The sequence below is a fragment of the Drosophila persimilis genome, unplaced genomic scaffold (genome assembly GCF_003286085.1).
Source record: "Drosophila persimilis strain 14011-0111.01,24,50 unplaced genomic scaffold, DperRS2 tig00000000-arrow-pilon, whole genome shotgun sequence".
NCBI lineage: Eukaryota > Metazoa > Arthropoda > Insecta > Diptera > Drosophilidae > Drosophila > Drosophila persimilis.
In genome coordinates, this window is record NW_020825288.1 from 8,255,214 (window position 1) to 8,275,958 (window position 20,745).

The 20,745-nt window shown below is 43.6% G+C and overlaps 6 protein-coding genes across 7 annotated transcripts; 3 read left to right on the forward strand and 3 right to left on the reverse strand.

Annotated features, from left to right (window-relative positions):
- Nucleotides 1–3,363: 3,363 nt before the first annotated feature.
- On the reverse strand, nt 3,364–3,839 carry LOC6587863. Of its 2 annotated transcripts, none has more exons than XM_002012897.2 (3): nt 3,758–3,839; nt 3,648–3,689; nt 3,364–3,589 (listed from the first exon to the last, which is right to left on the reverse strand). In XM_002012897.2, the coding sequence occupies exons 1-3, from the start codon at nt 3,813–3,815 to the stop codon at nt 3,405–3,407; spliced, it is 285 nt and encodes a 94-aa protein (XP_002012933.1). In that variant the 5' UTR covers nt 3,816–3,839; the 3' UTR covers nt 3,364–3,404. The 2 variants fall into 2 exon arrangements, with proteins under 2 accessions (XP_002012933.1, XP_026847983.1); XM_026992182.1 differs by having other exon boundaries at nt 3,648–3,686; nt 3,758–3,830.
- Nucleotides 3,840–4,723: 884 nt separating this feature from the next.
- On the forward strand, nt 4,724–5,348 carry LOC6588295 (glycine-rich RNA-binding protein 10). Its single transcript, XM_002012898.2, has 2 exons — nt 4,724–4,830; nt 4,885–5,348. The coding sequence occupies exons 1-2, from the start codon at nt 4,740–4,742 to the stop codon at nt 5,145–5,147; spliced, it is 354 nt and encodes a 117-aa protein (XP_002012934.1). The 5' UTR covers nt 4,724–4,739; the 3' UTR covers nt 5,148–5,348.
- A 3,531-nt stretch (nt 5,349–8,879) lies between these two features.
- On the reverse strand, nt 8,880–11,789 carry LOC6588396. The gene is made up of 4 exons (XM_002012899.2): nt 11,515–11,789; nt 9,947–10,089; nt 9,477–9,615; nt 8,880–9,376 (listed from the first exon to the last, which is right to left on the reverse strand). Exons 1-4 carry the CDS (start codon nt 11,754–11,756, stop codon nt 9,145–9,147), a joined length of 756 nt encoding a protein of 251 aa, XP_002012935.1. The 5' UTR covers nt 11,757–11,789; the 3' UTR covers nt 8,880–9,144.
- A 3,270-nt stretch (nt 11,790–15,059) lies between these two features.
- Nucleotides 15,060–15,880, forward strand: LOC6587821 (39S ribosomal protein L11, mitochondrial). The gene is made up of 3 exons (XM_002012900.2): nt 15,060–15,228; nt 15,287–15,571; nt 15,635–15,880. The coding sequence occupies exons 1-3, from the start codon at nt 15,094–15,096 to the stop codon at nt 15,803–15,805; spliced, it is 591 nt and encodes a 196-aa protein (XP_002012936.1). The 5' UTR covers nt 15,060–15,093; the 3' UTR covers nt 15,806–15,880.
- On the reverse strand, nt 15,803–16,803 carry LOC6587963 (ribosomal RNA processing protein 36 homolog). The gene is made up of 3 exons (XM_002012901.2): nt 16,658–16,803; nt 16,065–16,602; nt 15,803–16,003 (listed from the first exon to the last, which is right to left on the reverse strand). The coding sequence occupies exons 1-3, from the start codon at nt 16,730–16,732 to the stop codon at nt 15,873–15,875; spliced, it is 744 nt and encodes a 247-aa protein (XP_002012937.2). The 5' UTR covers nt 16,733–16,803; the 3' UTR covers nt 15,803–15,872.
- A 1,452-nt stretch (nt 16,804–18,255) lies between these two features.
- On the forward strand, nt 18,256–20,513 carry LOC6587725 (transmembrane protein 26). The gene is made up of 7 exons (XM_002012902.1): nt 18,256–18,449; nt 18,797–19,360; nt 19,418–19,569; nt 19,629–19,827; nt 19,892–19,960; nt 20,021–20,233; nt 20,297–20,513. Exons 1-7 carry the CDS (start codon nt 18,256–18,258, stop codon nt 20,511–20,513), a joined length of 1,608 nt encoding a protein of 535 aa, XP_002012938.1.
- The last annotated feature ends 232 nt before the right edge of the window (nt 20,514–20,745 follow it).

Consider the following 20,745-nt stretch of genomic DNA (forward strand, 5'->3'; position numbering starts at 1 on the left):
CACTAGTTTTGAAGGTCGCTGAGAGAGTGGAGACTGCATTCTCTGCTCTGTCAGACAGGATGGAGAATGGATTGTTCGTGAAGATCGATTGTTGAAACCAGTGATTGGACGACCTGGATAGTTTTTGGTTTGAAATGCCACCAGACCAGCAGCAATCGATTCCCGAAAATCAGGGAGTTCGATCAGATTGGTCGAGCATGCGTTCTCCTTTTCTATACGCCTGTATAAAACATAGGCGGGGAGAGGGAGTCCTGAACTAAAAGATGAGTACATTTCCGCGTCCACCCTTTGAAGTGCTTTGTGTGAATCTCTTTTAATGGGAGTGCAAATACCGCAGAGCCAGCCGGAAAGGCAAATTAAAATGTGTACACATTTATCGTTTAATTTGTTTACACTCGACGACCCAGCAGACTGCACACAACAACTGTGCGACGATTAATTGACAACAAGAGAGCCCGAACTGGTAAATCCAATGAAAATATGATGTTCTCGGAACCCCCTTGTAGCAGATACGCTTTGCATGATAAATAAATTAATCCTGACTGGACCTAGTCCCTCTGCCAGAGTGCGCTCAATTAGGCCGCTCTTGAAAGGCTAAATTAAATGCCAGATCCGTTCCACTTATGAACGCCATGGCATTGTGTCAATGTCCTGACTATGTTTGCTGCCAGGGTTACTGACTGCAAAAATATTTCAATTTGAAATACGCTTTCGAGCGAAAGAAAGTTTTCAAGTAAAAACTTTCGCCCACAACATTCACCTGTCTGTACTTTCTACTTCTACTGTTTATTTTGCTTGTGCATGCTGGGGAGTTTTCAAAAAGTTTTCCTTTGTTCCTTTGCTGGCAATAAACTGTTGAATAACTAGAAATCGGCTTAAAGTTTCAGGCTAAGACCAGAATGATGCCCAATTTATGGCTTCGTAGAGTAGCTGCAATGGCCCAAACTAGAAGCATAATAAAAGGCCAGGGGCTGGGACCAATATCGGATTTTCCCTTTATTACTCAACGACATCCTGGGCTGCTACACATTTAGGCATAATAATCTGTGGCCAGAGTCCTCTCACAGCTTTGCAAATTGCTCACATTGAGGTAGAACAAAAATTGCATAGAAATTGCAAAAGCCGTACATTTTTGAAATACGAGTATGCCTTAAGGAACCTAGATCCATTTACTGTTTGCTTAATTAAAGGTTTTTTTTTTGCTTTGACTGCAGCACTCACAGTCCCACCCCGTAATGGAGCGTGGGTCCCCATTGACCAATGCTATTAATGTATTTTCTCTACCTTTATGAATCTGGGGACCTCTGCTGCATTAATTCAAGGAATTTTGCTGTGACTGTGGTGTGGCTGGTTGTTTTGTTCCAAGAATTTGTGGTGGGGCACGCCCACTCCCGCAATCAGATTGTCGACTTCCATCAACTGCCGTCTGCCACATTTTAATTACGTATACGCAGTGTAAGCAAGGCCCACCCGCAAAAATGTGTCGTGCCGCACATTTCAATTGAGATATATTGTACCGGAAAGAAGGGAATCAACAAAAAAAGTTAAGCATAATCCACTCGATAATGGCATGCTGGTAATCTGAATTGAATTCATTTATTAATGTCTCCTGGCGACAGCCCCTGGTAAACAGAGTGTGGATCCAGAGAGCCAAAGAGCAGAATAATAATTTAAACATGCTATGTAAATTTACTGTTTGGCCGGGTCTGTGTATGTGTGGCAAATAAAGCTCAGCCGGAGAGCAGATGTAAGGTTTCAAGCCGAGAGCACGTGACGGCATTAAACCGGCGTCGCCTGCCTCTTGCTGAAAAAAAACACGCACAACGAAAAAAATACAAAAGCCGCTGAAAGCTATAAATCAATGTTTGGATTTCCCGGAACATTTAAGAGGCCAACAGGAAATGTGGAAATTTATTTGAAAGTCCAGACAACAGAAAGGCATCTATTGTGTTTGGTGTCGCCTCCTCCTGCTCCTCCTCCTCCTTCCTCAGTTTTCACCTCAGCAACGAAATCTCAGCTTCTAATTCCACACAAATTAGGCACAAGAGAACAGAAATTGGTCTGAAATCAAATCCCAGCAAACGCAGATTAAATTGCGACCAAGCTCGAGTCGGCTCAAGGCTGCTCGAGGCTCCATTGCATGGCAGCAGCTTCAATGAGTCTAGGGTGTATAATTCCATCAAATTAAAGGCGGAAGACAACGGAATAAAATACAATCCAAAGGAAAAACTAAAACTACAGAGCAGAAGGCCAAGAATACGAGCCAGGAGTTGAAATGGTGAAAATAAATTGCACAGATATGAATGGCATCCTTCAGAACATCAGAAGTAGTGCTATTTTCAGAGCTACCCAACACGGAAACCTCAGTTGAGATATAAGTAATTGTAAGTCCAGCAAATCCATCTTGAAAATTTCTATAATATTCATTTAAGACGTATTTTCAGAGTCTCTTATATGTAGAGGATTAATTCATTTAGAATTCAGTGGAAGACCATAATCCCACCAGTCTTAGTGCTTGGTTTGAATTGTATTTGTATATTTCAAATCTTCATTGCTTTGCTCTTTCGAGTGGTTAGGCTTATCGAGTAATTTCAGGTTGCCCTTTTGCGAATTTCTTCCTCAGGGACCATCGTTTCGCAGAGAAATGGTAAGTGAAGAGCGCTTCAGGTATTTTGTGGTTCCGTGTTAATGTTTACCTTTGGAAATTGCAAATCGAATCTTGGCAATGGCCCTTCTATTGTTCCAGAGCAACTACTCATGATTTCCCCAGCCATGGCTGTGGCAGACAGACGCTGCCATTCGTCTTGTTGCAGCCGTGGCTCAGGGTATCAGGTAAGCCATCACATCGCGCTGATTACATCATGTGTGTACTGATTCAAGTATCGATGTGGCAGCAACAAGAGGCCATGAGCACGCATTCAATTATGTCCATGTCATCACCGTAACCCCAATGCCACATCATCCTCAAGCCCGTGCCTATACATATATGCAAATAGCTACGTGGACTAGTTGATGTGTATCTGTGGCTGTTTGCACGGTTCTAGTTATTTTCCAGCAGCTTTTTGGTCCTGGGTCTTCCTATTGAGACATTTGCCCGGCAGCAGACTCGATTTGTTTGCAGAACAAATCAAAGTATCAAAAGAACACAACAGAAAAGCAAATGTGGGGTTTTGTTATAGCCGTAATGTGCCATTACTTGGGTGAATCGACTGGCGGAGAGAGTCCCTGTATGAGTAAGGTAACTCCAAGGTAACTCCGTCATTGCTGCTGCGATTCGATTAGAGGCAGCCAAGCCAATGATAGCCAAAGCTTTTAGCCAAATGAATTCATTTGATGGATCAAGTAAATACAAAACTCGAAATGTTTACTAAACTTAATAGTTCACTTCAGAGTTTATTCTGATGTTAAACATCCACATTGCAGTGTTCGCAACGACCATTGACGACGGTATTGCCGCCTCTCCGATAGACAGTGCCGCCTCCCCGTCCTCCCCGTGTGATGACCACATTGCCATCATCGTTGGATGAGGAGGAGAAGCTGCGGTACTCCTGGCCATCCAAATAGACTCGATCTCCCTGGGGATTGGGACCTGTTTCACCAGAGATTGCAAATAGTCAATTGTCAAATAGAGATCAATTCAGGCTTACACGTCAGGCAAACACCATTGACCACCACAGTGCTGGGAGCTGCTGCAGGTCATAAACAAATAACAATCAATTAGCAGCAGTTGAGATACGATCTCATTAAACGAGCTTACCGCTGATCAGAGCCGGAATCAGGGCCAGCAAGAGCAGTGCACACGTTAAGTACTTCATGATAGACAGTCAATGGCTTACTGTCCCACCTTTCAGGCTGTTTATATAGATGTCGCGGTCGCTCAATCTAACTAAATCTGAATCTAATGATGCGATAAGCCTTCCAGTTCACAGCAGTGCGCTGCTATTAGTGCTAGAATCTTATTTATTTTTCTTATTTTTCATACAAAATGTCCGGTATGGGGATTTTCCCTATTCATATTGATAAACTTTCACGTAATTGATTCGCCTGAAACTTGTACAACTAAATTTACGATGTTCCCGACAGGCACACCCCAAAAAATGCAATTTATAACGTTGAAAGCATGAATGGCAAACGTTTCCAGGGAAACTCGAGCCCGCGATTTCCCATCTCCAGAGCTCAATAGAACTTGTTTCGCCCCAAAAGTCGTGACTCGTGAGTCTACCTGAAGCTTAACCCCCCCAAGAACGTAGCGCATCTATATGACAGTCTGGCTGTCTGACTGTCTGACTGACTGATGGACTGTTGTTAATTGCTTTACCCTGTTTCTCAATGCTTACAAAGGTATAATGGGTTCTTGTGTATTGTATGTAGAGTCCAATGGGAGCCCCCACAAGCACTGGACTCTTCAGGAGGGAGCCACATTTTAATGCAAAAATTTGTATCTTAATCGTGGTCTAAGCCGATCAAACCAATTGTACAGCGTCCACATGATAAATGCATCTATAAAATAGCAGAGATCGTCATCGGATAGTCGGACTGCTTGGACTCTCAAGTTCTCAGTTGTTTTTCGACATGTATCTGTGGGCATTTCCCTGCCGCGAATAATGCTTACGTAGCGGCCCGGCCTGTCTATAGTCTATTTGGCTGAAGCGATAACGTTCGCTGGGATCCACAAAGAGCAGCGTATATAAGCGGCTGCTGTGAGGCGCACTTGCCCCAGACCTGTTCGACACTTCATCATGGGACAAGCGACGGCATTTGTGGTTCTCGCACTCTGTGCTTTAGCTGTGACCGAGGCAGCGGTGTACATTGGCGGCGGTTGCTATGACTGTAAGGCAATCGCATAATACTCACATAGCACTCTGATTCCAACGGCACTTTCAGGTAACCCGCCCGGCGGCCAGGGACCCGGCATCTATACAGGCGGCGGACGAGGAGGTGGCGGTGCACCCAACAACTACTATAATCAAGGAGGTGGCCGTGGGGGTGGAGGCGGCAGTGGTCGTCCAGTTTACTCCGGAAACTTTGGCCCAAATGGATATAGCGGCGGTGGCGGCGGTCGAGGAGGTGGTGGGGGCTATAGAAATGGAGGAGGCGGCGGCGGTTATGACGATGGTGGTCTGACGCAGATTATACGATATGATTAATTTTGCTGCCTTTTCTTCTTGCTCTTGCTCTTCAACCGCAAACAAGCAGAATGTTGGCCGGCTTATAGTTAGTAAAGTAGTTTTAATTAAACTAAAACAAGTGATTGCTATAATTGTACAGACAACAGATGTATTTAATGTTAAGTCCCAATGAAATTTATTTTCGATCTTATCAAACAAAAATTTCCTTGTTCTAGCTGACAGCTTTTCATTTCAAATAGCTGTACGATTAGGAACGATGAGAGGCACTTTTATATTCTTTAATGACCTTAAGAAAAATTCTCATTGAATTTGAAATAAGCTGCAACAAAGTTTTGAATCATTCCGTAACTCTTACGAAGCTTATATTAAGCTTGAAGGAAAAACCATTAAGGTAGTACCATTCGGCAGGAGTGCCATCAATGTGTTCATAATCTCACAATAATCTCGGGCTTATGCAACTCTTTGGGGCGGGAAGTATTAAAGCAAAGAAACTGCTGCAAAATCTATCTTCCAAGAGCAGCAAAGTATCAATAAAGCAGAGATGCGGAGAAAGGTGAATCTTTGAGGGCCGCAGGTGCAGTTTGTTTATTTTCGGTTCATATGTACTCCCTCGTATCTAATAATAGTGTCAAGATTGTTTGTGCCGCTCAAATTTCAGATTATTTTGAAAAGGAAACCGGCAACCGGCAACCGGCACTTGAATTATTTATAGCTTGTCATTTCAATCGTTGTGAATTTACCCTGAGGGAATCAAAATAGCTGCACCACCCCCTGCTTTTATGAAAATTCAGTCGAAAAGTGCCTTCGATTTCTTTTAACGAAACCTTCGAAATATTTTGATATGAGTTCTTTTTTGGTTGCAAGCTAAAGTTCTACATTTTCTACATTGATTTCATTTCGCAGCCAAAAGACCATAAATTGCCCTTACCAAATGTTTTCAAGCCAGGGTGTGTCTGGGCCATGTATGCTCGATGGTTTTTTCTATGAATTTCCCCCTGGGGGAAACGCTCCCAGTTTTCCATGATTTATGACCGTACGCTTTTACGAGTTTGGAAATTTTTGGTCTTTTGCTTACCTTTTCCGTTTTATGGGGAACTAAAACGAACGATTAGTTTCTCGATTCCTTAAAGTCCTGCCAGGAATTGATTAAAGTTGGATTGTTCGACTTTAATTAATGCATGACCATCTCTGTATAAATAAAACCGAATATGCCAGCTCTTTAATGCAGAAGCTGAACGGAATGGCTTAATTATATAGTTTAACTTGAATTGAATTGAAATTCCGTTCAGTGGAATTCATTAGATAAATGCTTTTGGGACCATGGAAACTTCTGGCTCGGGGCCTCTGGACCTATGGGCGGGCAGCGAAATTGATAACCATTTCAAAGTTTGAAGGTCCCTCTCAATTTTTGTGTATTAATTAGAAGACTGTTTCTTGTTAAATATGCAGCGCATTGAGTTTCCATTCAGGCAAATCCCCAGTAACCTTTGTGCATATCCCCAGCCACATAATTGTCTCAATTAAAAGTTCGATTTAGAGGCATTCGGGCGCACAAACCCAAAGCACACCCTTCCATCCATCCATCCATCCATCCACCCAGAAGCAATTTATGATTGATTACATGGGAATGTTATAGCTTACTTGTTGCTCTGAGCAATTTGTTTAAAGTGAAATATTATTCGTTCATTTTGAGCCCTTGCAAGGACCTTAATTGTTATCAAAAATATCTCTAACCAAATACCAATTTATATTCCTTTGTGTGGATGCAATAACATACGAGTATGTATCGTTTTGGCATTTATGAAAATTAATCCTTTGTCTTGCTTTTTGGGGTCTTAATTGTTTATTTTTAATTCAGATTTCCATTTCCATAAAATAGGCAAAATGCCACAAAAGCTCAAGAGCCACCACTTCACACACAGCCACACAATTACAAAATCAAGAACTTTCAAATGTGTGCTTTCTTATGAGCATCCTTAACATTTTTAATATACCATCAAAATCCAAATTGAAAAACTTAAAAGGGTATATACTCGTATATGGTGAAATACTCGCCCTGAAACCACTGTATCACGTAAGAAAGGAATCCTGTATCCTGTATCCTTCAAGGAATCCTGTTCTGTATGTATTTCGTATAAATTGCTAGAGTGGAATGTTTTCTTTTCGTAGAGGCTTAAAACGTTGAGAAGCCATTTTGTCTGTACTAGCATATTTTTAGTGTATTTCTTAAATGAATAATTAATAAATTAATGAGATTTTACATAATTAATTGGAATTAATGAAATGAAATTGGTTTATTTTACAATATTTATGACCTTAGATTTAAAGCCCAAGAATACCTTCAATGCTTAGGAGTACATATGTATATCATTTTCAAGGACATTATCCGAGGTATTTTTTGGCATCTTCACTGATTCGCATGCAAATGGCCTCCTTTTTCCGAAAAAAGCAACAACTTTTTCAGTAGAAAAATTGCAGCCTGAATGGATTTCAAAGACAAAGTTAATCGAGGTAGGAAAAATATTTCTCAGCTGAATGATTTCTTTGAAAGAAGCTTTTCCCCTGAATACTGAGAAGAAAAACCGAGTTTTTCCAGCTAATTTCCCTCCGTTTTACTTACCTTGTGGAACAAGTGCACGTGCTACAAGTCAGTGTCAAAGTTTGCTAGAATACTTTTAGCTACTGCGACAGTCTCGGTAATGGAGTTCAGTGCCATTACGGGTACAGCGAGGAAAATTAACCTGGACCAGCCACTACACCTACAACAATGTAAACAGCATCCAGCAATGGCTCCCTAGCCCTCCCTAGCCCACATGAGCGGCTCTGAAACTCTTCAACGAGATGGGAAAATCGTTTTCCTTTGGTAAATTTATGCAGCGCAGCAGCTGCTTGTGGCTGTGGTCTGATTTCATTTCGTGTTTAGCTGCGGCAAGATCCAGTTTCTGGGATTTGCTCCCCACTCTCCAGCGTGAGGAGATCGCTGGAGTCTGGCCGTTTCGGGGTACATTGCGACGCGACACCCTTTGAGGGCGGAATGCAATTAAACTTGTCATCGGGGAGCAACAGATTGGAGCCAATGACCTCGTGTGTGCTCTTCTGATTGCCATCGCAAAAAGTTCGCTAATAAAGTTAGCGGATAGTTTAAGGGCTGCCAACGAGAAACGTGCAGAAATATTTTCCATTTCTCGTTAAATTGGTATTGTTTTTTATTAAAGCAGAGAGCTAGGAATGGGTTGCATTTTCGCTTGTGGCTGTTGCAAAAATGCAATATGCTCCGACAGCAGGTATTTCTAGCAGAAGAATTGAAGGTATTTGGCTCTATTCCTGGTATTTGTGCGTACTATTTTCATTAAAGGTTGGCCATACAAATCTGTTCTGCTCTGTGCTTTTGTTGGACTAGAGATGAGTGCGAGCCAGTGTTCTTGGACCTCGTTTAAGCGCCTTAAAACCCATGAACAGAACCCATGAACAGCTCTTTGCTCGAACACCTGTAAAAAAAGTTTATCTGCAGCTTCCACTGAACCAAAGCCAGCTCTATAAAGGAAAGAAAGGAATGGTTGGGTGAATTTATTTGCATTCAAGATTTCATGCATCACTCGACCCGTATTCTCTGAGAACTTTGTAAAACAATTGTAGTTGAACATCATGAATGATAAATTTATTTGAAATATACATTTAATGTAGCTTAACAGACTAGAGACAAACCAGTGCCGCTTTCCGACCCCGAGACCCACCCAACCACGCAACCATATCCAAAAATACACCACATGACACCATCAAGGGACACATGGAAACAGTAAGAGAGATAGAGAGAGAGAGAGAGAAAGGAAGGGAGAACAAAAATGCTTGGCATTTTCATTTGGACAACCGAAGGACAACCCAAAAATTAAAAGCCAATCTCAAACCACCATCTCCAGACCACATCCATATCCACGCATCCACACCCAATAACCCATAGATAGACTCACAGCACAGCACACTCACACCCACTCACTCATTCGTGTTGAACTTTGATTTACGGCAGGAGTCGCACCACAAAGAGAATGAGGAGGAGGGTCAGCTGAGTGCCGAGCCATTGGCGGGCCAGCCGGGAGGCTTGTCCGCAGATATTCTCGAGTATGGCGCAGTTCCTGAAGTGCTTCTCGTCGGACAACATTTTGGCCGTCTCCCGTGCAAACTCCGCCGAGTTCTTGTAGCACTTGTACCTCGCGCTATTGTAGATGCAGTTCTCGTAGGCGTACCGGGCACTGAAAGGGATGCCATACTCGTATATCATCGAATGCTATTTGGCCCGGTATCGAATGGCAATTAGCCACTCGATTCGCAACACTTCTCAGACACACTTACCAACAGAATTCCATGAATTTTTCACTGGCATTTCGCGTCCCATCGTGTACCTCCTCACTGAGGATGCTCTCGAATTCGGATGTGCAGCTGACCCAGTCCAATTGGATGTAGGCGAAGCAGTCCTTGTGCCTCAGGTAATCTGCAAAAACCAACCAACCCACATATGTACATATACTTGAGTACATACATAGATAATGTTGCCAGGCACTTAAACTACTTTCAAGTGGAGTGGCCTTTGTTTGAACTTTGAAAGGAACATTGGGGGGATAATCTCGTGGGGTCTGATTGCATTGCCATGTTGAATTTGTGTCTTTGTGGGTATATCTCAGTGTAGTTCACTCGTGTACTGTCGGATACATGCTCTGGGATATGCTTTGTGCCTTGTGTATCTCCCTGTTGGGCATTTGCCCCTCTGGTGTGCTCAGAGTCGACTTGCCAAATTGATTTCCTTCCTCCCGTCGCTATCTTACCTCTCTGAAAATCCACATCACCGCAAAATTTATAGAAAAATCGTCGGGCCCCTTCCACATTGTTCTTAAAGGTTTCCAGCTTCCGGTCGTTCAGGCACCGCTTCGAGTAGGCATCAAAGCAGCGCATGCCGCGGTTGAAAATGCTACAAAAAAACATGTGTATTATGTAGTCCCATTTGAATGCAATAATTGAGTAAATTCTCAGCAAACAGTCTCCAGGACCCTACCACCAAATATTGTTCTGTTGCCATGTACTCCCCCACAAAAGGAAGTCCCAAAGTATTTGCCTCGATGGCAACACATTTCGTTAATAATAAACCTAACCAGGAAGCCAAAAGCTTCAAAGACTCTTGAAAAGTGTCCCAACCTACTTTATGGCCTATGTATCTGCCAGGATTTTGATACGGGTGACGGAATTCCAACACTTTTGCTGACTGTATCAAATCTAATTTAACCCATTTTAAAAGTAAATCCAATGGAAGACATAAAAAAGAAAGGAATAAGTCTGGATACACTAGTGCCCCCCTTTAGCCACATTTCCTTGCTCCTTATTCTTTATAAACTAACAAGTTCAAGCTATCCCCGAGCACTCCAAGGAAGTGCTCGTGCAACGTCCTGTCAAACATAAGAACTTTTGTCTACAGTTACGTACAACAGAAGATTTTCTTACGAATTTCCCATGAATTTTAAATATTCCTGCTGAAAAAGTCTAGAATCTCGACACAATGATTTTGTTACTTTTGCAAGAAGGCGTTGAGCACCAATCAGTCCACAATCCAATGCCGACTGCTGGTTATCTGGAGTGTCACTGATAGCTTTCCCGTTGACGCCAATCAAGAATAAAGATTGTCCCAATTGTGCGTTGGGTCATTGGCTCAGATTGGGATACGAAAAGCTGTATATGTCATCCGACAGACGGGACCCACACAGATAAGATGTGTAAAAGGTACGCCCCATAGGAACGGTAATTTGTATCCGATTGTTGTACAAGTTGTTACGGATAGGCAGACTTCAAAATTTTGACGAATTAAATTTAATTTAAAGCTGCTGTCATCCAGGTGCATATCCTGATAAATTTACATATGAGTACTGGATGCAAAACCCCAACTGATTGATAATGCAATCAATTAATTTAACGTGTTTTAATTAATCGCACAATTAGTTAATTATCGTCCTGATTATAGTTAATGCAGTGTCAACGCCAAACAGAACCAAACAAAAAACAAACAGAATTGATGGCAAAAGTTTCGAATTAATTAATTCGTTTTGGCACTTGAAGTTGAAACAATTAATCAGTCAACTTTCGTCCCCTTAGCGGTCCCTGGCAAGGACTTTCCCAACAGAAATCGGGGTATTGTTTGTGGTCCCTGAAACAGGAATGCATTCCATTCCCTGGCCTGGCCCTGGTCAAATGTGAATAAATTACATATTGAGTGGGGCTACGAGACCAGCTTGAGTGGGGCAATCAATAATCCGGGAATGCTCGTTATTTGTTCTTCCCACTCATAATTCGCATGCACTTCTGGTTCCGGCAGTAGGTATCCGACGGTCCGTGGCTGATTGCTTACTTGCACTTTGTCGTGATGTCCCTTTTGTTTATGACGATTTTGGTGTTCTGCAGGAACTCCATGAGATGAGGCGGCAAATCCTTGAAGCACTCATCCACCATTCTCTGCGTGCTGCCACAGTCCTCGCTCGGAACGGCCGTCTGCTGTCTGGTCTCATTTTGGCCAAGGCCAGGAACAGCAATTCCAATCAGTATGATAACAAAACCGAAAACTATGAGCATACAAGAGTTGTTTACGCACATCTTTCAAGGACACTTGTTGCCACGATAAAGGATAGTAATAGACGCGACCGACTTCTGAGCTCAACCGAACGAGTGACAACAGCGAACTGTGCCGGCTAGTCGCAAGCCTCATCTTTAAAAGAGGACTCCAAACAGGCATCTCTGTAAGTCCTGCTGTTAACTAGATGTTAGGTGGCGCATGCGCGTCGACAGATCCAGCACGTGTTTCATCTTTTGTTTACATTGCAAAGGCAGGCGACTTCTTCCTCTCGGCCAGGCAAACAGACAGATAGGAAAGGAAAGGAATTTGCATAAATTAGTTATAACTTTCTGTGACTAGGGATGATACACTTGTCGTTCAATTTGAATTCGTTTCAAGTCAAATACGAAAGATTGATTGTCCTTGTCCTTGCCTACCGCCATCCTTACTGCGTAGCAGACAGCCCAAAGTATGATATTCCTGCCTGGGGCTTTCAGCAGGCATTCATAACAGCACTTCTGTCGAGTTAATTACTCACCTTTATTGCTCAGTGTCCTATCCTGGCTCCTCTCGAATGGACGACACGTCCCAACTTACTCGTGTGACCTCTATAGATTTGAAACGATTTCCTTTGTTGTGCCACCTATTGTTTGGGCCATTTTGTGAACAAATTCCTGTCTCTAACCTAGCGGACAGTGTGTAATCAAGTCACAATTGTTGCTGGATGGCAATATGAGTGCATATTTCAAGTGCACCAAACCATTAGCAAGCAGACACAGAGAGGCAGCAAGTTAAGGCAGCACCGAATTTACCTCTTCTTCCAAACTCTATCACACATTCTCTATCTCAAATTGGTTCCAAGAAGTTTGTGGGGGTCTTATTGATTTTCATAAATTTCTTGTTTGATTCATTTGTGGTTTCCCAAGCTTACATCTGGAAATGTGCTCGTAATGTAACCCGGCAGAAGCTATGTACAAGTGTATATATCTAGTTTTCTCCAAGTGAAGACCCAATCCTTAGAATCCCCTCAGGTTTGTGGCAATTTTATTGGCAGCCCCTGCTGCAGTTATTTATTTTTAGCCTACATTAAAGTCTTAAAGTGTCTTAAGTGTTGTCTTAAAGTGTTGAGGACAAAACTCAAAACACCAACCCTATAACGACTGCGATTCAGGCGCTCCTCCTTCTTTCTGCCATTCAGAGAGTCAGGATGAGAATCTGTAGAACCCTACAGATTAGAAAAACAACACCAACACCAAACCGTTTATTTATTAATGGAGTCAACTGAAAGATGCCTTTTGACAGATGCAGTGACTTATTGAACAGCCCTTATAAAGCGATTATTCGTTTGAATTGGACGGATCAGAGATTAGAGCAATGTTCGCTTAAATTTCTTAGAATTTTGTTTGGTTCATTCGATTCGCTATAATTGTATCAACAGGTTGTGAAGCAGCAAAGTCTTCTGGAGGGGAGTAAGATGGGGTGAACGATGGGGAACTAGGCTGAGCATCAGTTTTCATGGCAATCAAAAGTGCTCGGACAACTGCAACTGCTCTCCAGTCCCTATGATTCAGAAGCGTCGATTGGCCTCTGTAGATCTCACAAGTTGAATTTTGATGAGGATTAATTTCGAATTTGCTCCACCTTAAATTAAATTTAAAAATCAGTTTTAAACGAGGTGGAACGTTGTGAGTTGCTGCGGACACCGCAACTCTACGGTTATACCCGATACTAAGTCAGTATGGCTCTCCTCCGGCAGACGCCGCTAATATTAAACGACACGACAAAGAGAGCGTGCGAGAGAGACAGAAAATCAGTCTGAGCGTGACGTCACGCGCTGCGTAGCCACTGCAAATTGATTTGTTTCCTTTGGCTATAAAAATGATCTGATCTGATCCAGATTCAGCAATCTGATAGATATGGTCGTTATCTATGATTCTGCGTTTTTAGTTTTCTCAAATCTGCAATATTGTGGATGCAACAGATTTTCGTCCTTTGTGTGGGCGGAAGGGGGTGGGGCGAAATTTTGAGATAAAGGTTTTATAGTGAGATCTAACAGAAGTGCGGATACCAGATTTGGTTACTCTAGCTTTAATAGTCTCTGAGATTTGTGAATATCCCCAGATTTGCATCCTTTGCGGGGGCGGAAGGGGGTGTGGCGAAATTTTGAAACAAACTCGTCTCGGTCCGATATATTAGGAGTGTGGATACCAAATTTGGCTGCTCTAGCTTTTATAGTCTCTGAGATCTAGGCGCTAATGTTTTACTCTAAGCAAAGCCGCCTATGCTACCTGTGTGTTAGAGAGAGACAGGGCGAGAAAAAATGAAATTGTTTTCTTGATGCTGGCTATAATAATAATACGATCGAATTCAGATTCTGCAGTCTAAAAGATATGGTCATTCTCTACGATTCTGCGTTTTTAGTTTTCTCGTATCTTTAAAATTGTGGATGCCACAGATTTTCGCCCTTTGTGGGGGCGGAAGTGGGCGGGGCAAAGTTTTGAAATATTTTTGGAGCAGTGACATATTACAGAAGTCTGGATCCAAAATATCGTTGCTCTAGCTCTTATAGTCTTTGAGCATTAGGCGTTGAAGGGGACGGACAGACGGACAGACGGACAGACGGACGGACGGACAGACAGACAGGGCTCAATCGACTCGGCTATTGATGCTGATCAAGAATATATATACTTTATAGGGTCGGAAACGATTCCTTCTGGACGTTACACACATCCACTTTTACCACAAATCTAATATACCCCAATACTCATTTTGAGTATCGGGTATAAAAACGGATTCCTCCTAACGAATGTTTTTTACACTACAGCTATGTAGTTGTTATGTAGAAAATGTGTAGTTACCATGTAGAACATTAATATGCTGGAATTTTTTGTAGACTTTTTTAAACGATATTTATAATCAATCCACTAAAAGGGACTTCTTATAATTTACCAATCTTGTTGAAAATTGATTGATCAATTGTACAAAATTATATTTTCAAGGCTGAGATCTTAGTTAGCTAGTTATATTCGACGGAAGATCAAAAACGAGTAAAATGATTTCCGATCATAGACAGAGAACGATTAACCCAGTGGGTATTAAAATACAATCCACGAATATTATGAAACTTTAATAATTTTGGCGCATTTCAGATGAAAGATATCGCATTTTTTTATTTTTTGTAAGTTAAGAGCAAAGATAGCATAAAGCTACAATAATTATTTATGAATGGTATTGTTTTCAGCGGCTGAGCTGAAGTTGTTCACCTGTTGTTATAAAGGTTTTTTTAATAGTGCGTCAAGTGGGTTAAGGTTCAGATATTTTTTAACTTTGCATAACAACACCGCCGTGCCGCAATTTTAACGAAGTAAATCAATTAAAATGTCCAAAGCAGCCGGTAAACTAAAGTCCCTGAAGAAGACAGTCGAGCGGGTGACGCATACGAGTAAACTGAAGACCAACATACCCGCTGGAATGGCGGCGGCAGGTCCGCCACTCGGACCCATGCTGGGTCAGGTTGGTGCTACTCTAAATATAACACATTTGGGATTGATCCATGATAATCAATCCACAGCGTGCCATCAACATTGCCGCATTCTGCAAGGACTTCAACACGAAGACAGCGGAAATGATTGAGGGCGTGCCTCTGCCCTGCCGCATATCTGTAAACAGCGATCGCAGCTACGACCTGGCCATACATCATCCGCCGGCGACTTTCTTTTTGAAGCAGGCGGCGGGGATTCAACGAGGAACTATGACGCCTGGCAAGGAAGTGGCCGGTATGATAACTCTTAAGCATTTGTACGAAATTGCAGCCATAAAGATCCAAGATCCGCCCAACGCCCTACTGTCCATGCAGGTAAGTTCAGGTGAAGCAGGAAGGAGTCCAAAAAAACAAAATTTTCATTTAAATTCTTTTCAGCAAATGTGTGAGATGCTCATTAGCATTGCACGGACTTGTGGCATTAAGGTGGTCCGTGACTTGGATCCAGCGGCCTACGGCGAATTCCTGGAGGAGCGCAAGACCATTGTGGAGCAGCAGCGACGTGAGCTCCAAGAGAAGCGAGAGGCAAAGATGCTGCGCACGGGCTAGTTTGGAAGGAGTTCAATATGAAAACTGTTTAATCGTTAATATACATTTATAACTAAAGCAAGAAAATCTAATCTATGCCAATCCGCTTTCTGTCCTTGGCAGCATTCTTCTTCCGCCTCTTCTCCAAATGCTTGTTCAGCTTTCCGGTGCTCTTCAGAAGCTCGAACTGGGCGACCAGCTCTTTGGCACGCCGTTCCTCTAAAATAGAAAAAGTTTGTAAAAGATATACTCTGTTAAGAAACGGTATAGGGAAACATACTCTTGGTGAGATAGTGAGGCTGCTGTCCTTCGTTGTGGGACTTTTGGATGTAGTCGCGCTCCTTCTTCAAGGAATGTTGCTTGCTGTGCCACCGCTTGTCCTCCACATTTTTGTTGATGAGCCTTTGCATGGTGTGCTTGATTTTCTTCTTCTCCTCGGCATCAGCCACTTGGTCCAGTTGCTTCTTCAGCTGGCCAACTTCTTTATCGCGTATTTTCGTCACAAACTTGTAGTTTTTCTTGAAGGTTTCAATGTTGTAGTCTCCCGACTTTTCATCGAATCGTGGATCCCGCAGCTCAACCTCCTTTTTGCGCTCTACACGGTGCTCAGCGCCCAGGAAGGGAACCTGTCGTCTGGAACTCATCTCACGCGGACGATTTTTGTTGAGACGTTTGAGGTCTGTTTTTGTTTTTCCTTTCTTTGTCGGCGCGCTCTTGCTGCCCAGCACTGCCTCCTTGTAGACCTTGGCGCCGAGCTCTTCCTTGAGCTGCATAATCTCCTCGAAGGACATGCCCTTAAGATCTTGGCGAATGGCCGACTGAAACAGATTTTCATTAGTTGGATGAGCTCAACCCTAGCTCTTTTTGTTTTACCTGACTTTCATCTTCACTGACTGCTACCGACTCCGGCTCCGAGTCTGACGCGGACTCACTTGACGACATTTCCATCCAATTTGCTCTTAAATATCAGTTTATTTACTATATTTTCACGTGTTTGTGTTTTGTTTGAAACAGCTGATTGCTTAATCCCCGTAAGCCCCCCTATTTAAACAGTTCAAACTTGAGGTAAATGCCAGAAAATATTACTGATTGTAAGTTCTTCTTGTAGTTCCATGCCATCTTCCTCTAAACTTAAAAAAAAACAACGATATATTTCACCTGAACTGCGCTTACATAACTGAATTTGTATTATTTTCTGTGCAATATTAAAATATTCCCTTGGTCTAAAATGGGTTAATTGTTCGATCCGGATCCCTATATATGCCAAACAGTATATAATTTATCGTAAATGGTAGCCCTGGATGGTACCTCTGGCAAATAAGGAACGATAACGATAGCCCAGCCAGTGTTGAAAAACTCTGTACTAAATACTGAGAAAATTTGAATTTAAATTTGAATATTGTGATTTCTCAAAACCAACAAGATAAAAAGAAAATGGCTGCAGTTAAAAGGGCAGAAATATGATTATAATCCGATCGATCTGACAAATGAATTGTATATTGGTATGTGTATATGTAAGAATTTTTATAGTTAAGTTATGATATGATTTCCAAATTGTCAAGGATATCAATAATTTTGGTTATTGTGAAGTGTTTTTTCTGTTGAGTGCTAGGCAAATCTAAGAATCTGACAATTTATAGCCCCAAAACTCGTCAATAGCGCACTTACTTGTACAATTTATGTTTTCTAATCAACAGGTTGGTCGTCCAGCACGGACAATCCTCTATCGGACCTCCATTGTCTTTATTTTCACTGTTCAATGACTTCACGTGCGCTAAAAACATTGACCTAACTTTACCCACATTAAAAGTAAACATCAACAACTTCTATGGGGGGTGGTTTTATGATGACTATAACTTTCCATGCAGCTACATTATCACGTTTTGATGGCCAAGGCTGGGCGGGCGCCGCGCCATTTCACTCCCGCGATTTGTTTGCATTGCATTTGTGTCCAGACCTGGAGCCTCGGAGCAGAGCCGAGCCGGGCAGGGCTTGGCCTGGCCTGGCTAGTCGTTGGCTAAAAAGTCAGCTGAACCATTTAACGGTCGTGTGATTTCTAGGTACACATACTATAAGTGTAACACGCATGGGTTCGATTTCGTTCGGGGGTGTCATTACCAGGAGCGTTTCAAGCTATTTGGAGTACAGCTTCGAATGTCCTCCCTTCGCCGCCAGAGACGGTCCTGGATATGACGAAGACTCTTCGGCTAAGGCGGACACAGAGACACTGGGACTGGGTCCACGTCCATTCACCAATTACGCGCCTTTCGCCGCTGCGGTGTCCTTAATTTCTTAAAAAGCGTTTAAACATCTAATGAAAGCATTTTGGCCCGCGGTTCTGCTGTCCGTCAAATCAGTTTCGTTTGGCTTTTCGCCCTGTGCGGTTCGGTATCGGTTCGATTTGGTTCTATCGGAGGAGACTGATTGACACTCAATGCTGAGAGCCACAGGATTATGTCATTGAGAGTATCATGGCCAAGATAATATCCACGATAAAGGCCATCCTCACGAGGATCATCTTCAGTGCCCACAGTCTGCTGGCCATTTGGCAGGTGACGACGTTCAAGGACGACATCATCTACTGGACACTATGCGGACCCCTGCTGCTGCTGCTGCTCGAGGGCATTTTCACCATCATGATCAAGAAGACGCAGGAGTGGCGCTGGTAAGGCTCAGGCAGATTCTCCTGCAGATCTTGACCCATTCCGGCTCCTTCTCCTGCAATGTAAACAACAATCGGCTGGACACTGACGTCACCCTCGGGTTTTGATTTTCAATTAAAAGTGAAATCATGTGTTTAATGTGGGGAATGGCCCCAGACTGACCATCCCCGTTCCCAACCCCACACTGTCGTAATAGTAAAAACTTTAATGGAATGCCGTGTGAAAGGGGGGTGGTGGGGTGGCAGTGGTGGGTGGCTGATGTTTACCTTTCGAGGCATCGCTCGGTGACCATTGTTTGTTTTTGCTATTCCTCTTTGAACGCTCTTTTATGTCCACCTCTTGTCCCCAGGTTCTGCCCCTCCGTGTTTCTATACCTGAGCAGCATTGTGCCCGCCATTTGGCTGTTGGAGCTGGACAAGATTGAGCGTCGCCTGCAGATAATCAATGCCTCGCTGACCAGCTCGAATGCCACCAGCACCAATCCGAACAACTTCAGCAGCCCCAGCAGCAGCCTCATCAGCGGCCCCAGCGGCAGCAGCAACAGCAGTGGCATGGATCCAGTGGCGGATCTGCTGGACGATGCGGGCATCAAGCTGCCCGTCATCAGTGCGGACACCTGGACCACCCTGATTGAGCAGTTCCTGATGCTCATTCTGATCGTTGGCCGCTGGCTGCTGCCCAAGGGAGATCTCACGCGGGATCAGCTGAGTCAGCTTCTGCTGGTCTACATTGGCACGGCGGCGGACATCATTGAGTTTTTCGACTCCTATAAGGATGATTCCATTGCACGCATTGGCTTCCTGGTCTACCTGACGCTGGGCATCTGGTCCTGGAGTCTCATGCAGTTCACGATTGTGCTCTCGGCCACACGGGGAAGACGACCCCGGGGCAGTGGCTCGCACCAGAAAGAGGAGTAAGTGGTAGCCATTTCTTTGCCCAAATTGTAATTCCCTTTTATTTTCTTTTGTAGACACACGGACTGCTGCCAGAACTGCTGCTGTGGCATTGATGTGTGGGGCATTGTCCTCAATGTCATACTGCAGGACGCTCCGTTCCTCACCTTCCGCCTGCTGATCATCTTCCAGTACAAGATTATCAACTACATGAATGTCTTCTTTACATGTAAGGGCATCTCATAGGGTATCATCTCTCATCTTTCTCTCATCTCCCCATCTTTGTAGGTAAAAACTCTCTGGTGATCATCCTGCAGCTGTATCGGCTGTACGTGGTCAACGCGGAATTCTGGAAGAGTCGTCGGGAGAGTCGGATGGCCAAGTCGCGCCAGTTCCAGTCGCGTCGTCGAGTCCAGGACGCAGACCAGAACAGCATCTACATGATATCCAATGAGCGTGGCGGCGATGTTAAAAAGAAAATCAAAAAGTGAGCATGCCCCAAGGGAAGGGCACAATCTTCAGGCTCTAAAAAACACTTTCTTTCCAAGCAGGGCCAAAGACAAAGACTATGCCATACAGGAGGCCAGCTACAGCAAAAAGAAAAAGGACAAAAAGGACAAGTAAGTGGCAAAAAATATACTTATATTCCCCAAGGAAAGTATTAAAGACCCCAACCCCAGGAAGAAGCGAAAACACAAGGACACGGGATACTCCACGGCCAGCTCACAGAATCTGTATTCCACGAAGGCCAGCGGCACCGAGAAGGATCCGCGACGCAAGGACAAAAAAGGCAAAAAGTCGAAGCGCATCTGCAGCAGCTCCCCCAGCGACTGCGACCTGGCCAACGCCAAGAAGCAGAAGCGCGCCAAGAACGCCGAAAAAAACGATAAGAAGTAGGTAATAACTGTTCTGCCGCACATTGATCGATTCATTCATTTGCCGGAACTCCGCCACAGGAAAACCCGCAAGATCGAAGTCATTGAAGAGTCGAACAGCTCGAGCAGCAGCAGCAGCTCCGACTCGAGCAACTCGACGCTGCCCAGCTACGAGGTGATCGACGAGAAGAAGGCGAAGGCCCGAAGGCGCAAGCAGCGGGGCGGCAGTAGCAGCGACAGCAGCTCCTCGGAAAGCAGCTCGGAGAGCTCCTCCTCCTCATCCTCGTCCTCATCGTGAGGTTTGAGCATTGAGCAATGATATTTTTTGGAACTAACGTCCCAGCGTTAGGGAAACAATTTTTTGTGTGGCAGCCCCCCATTGATGGGGCTGAAGCGCCCCGCTCCAGGTGCGCAAATATTTTGTATGACCCCATCTGAAGGGCGGTCGAAAATTTGTCGGAGAGCATACATATATTTTGATATGTTCATATGTTTGCTAAATCAACTGTATCTCCATTTGAATTGAAAAT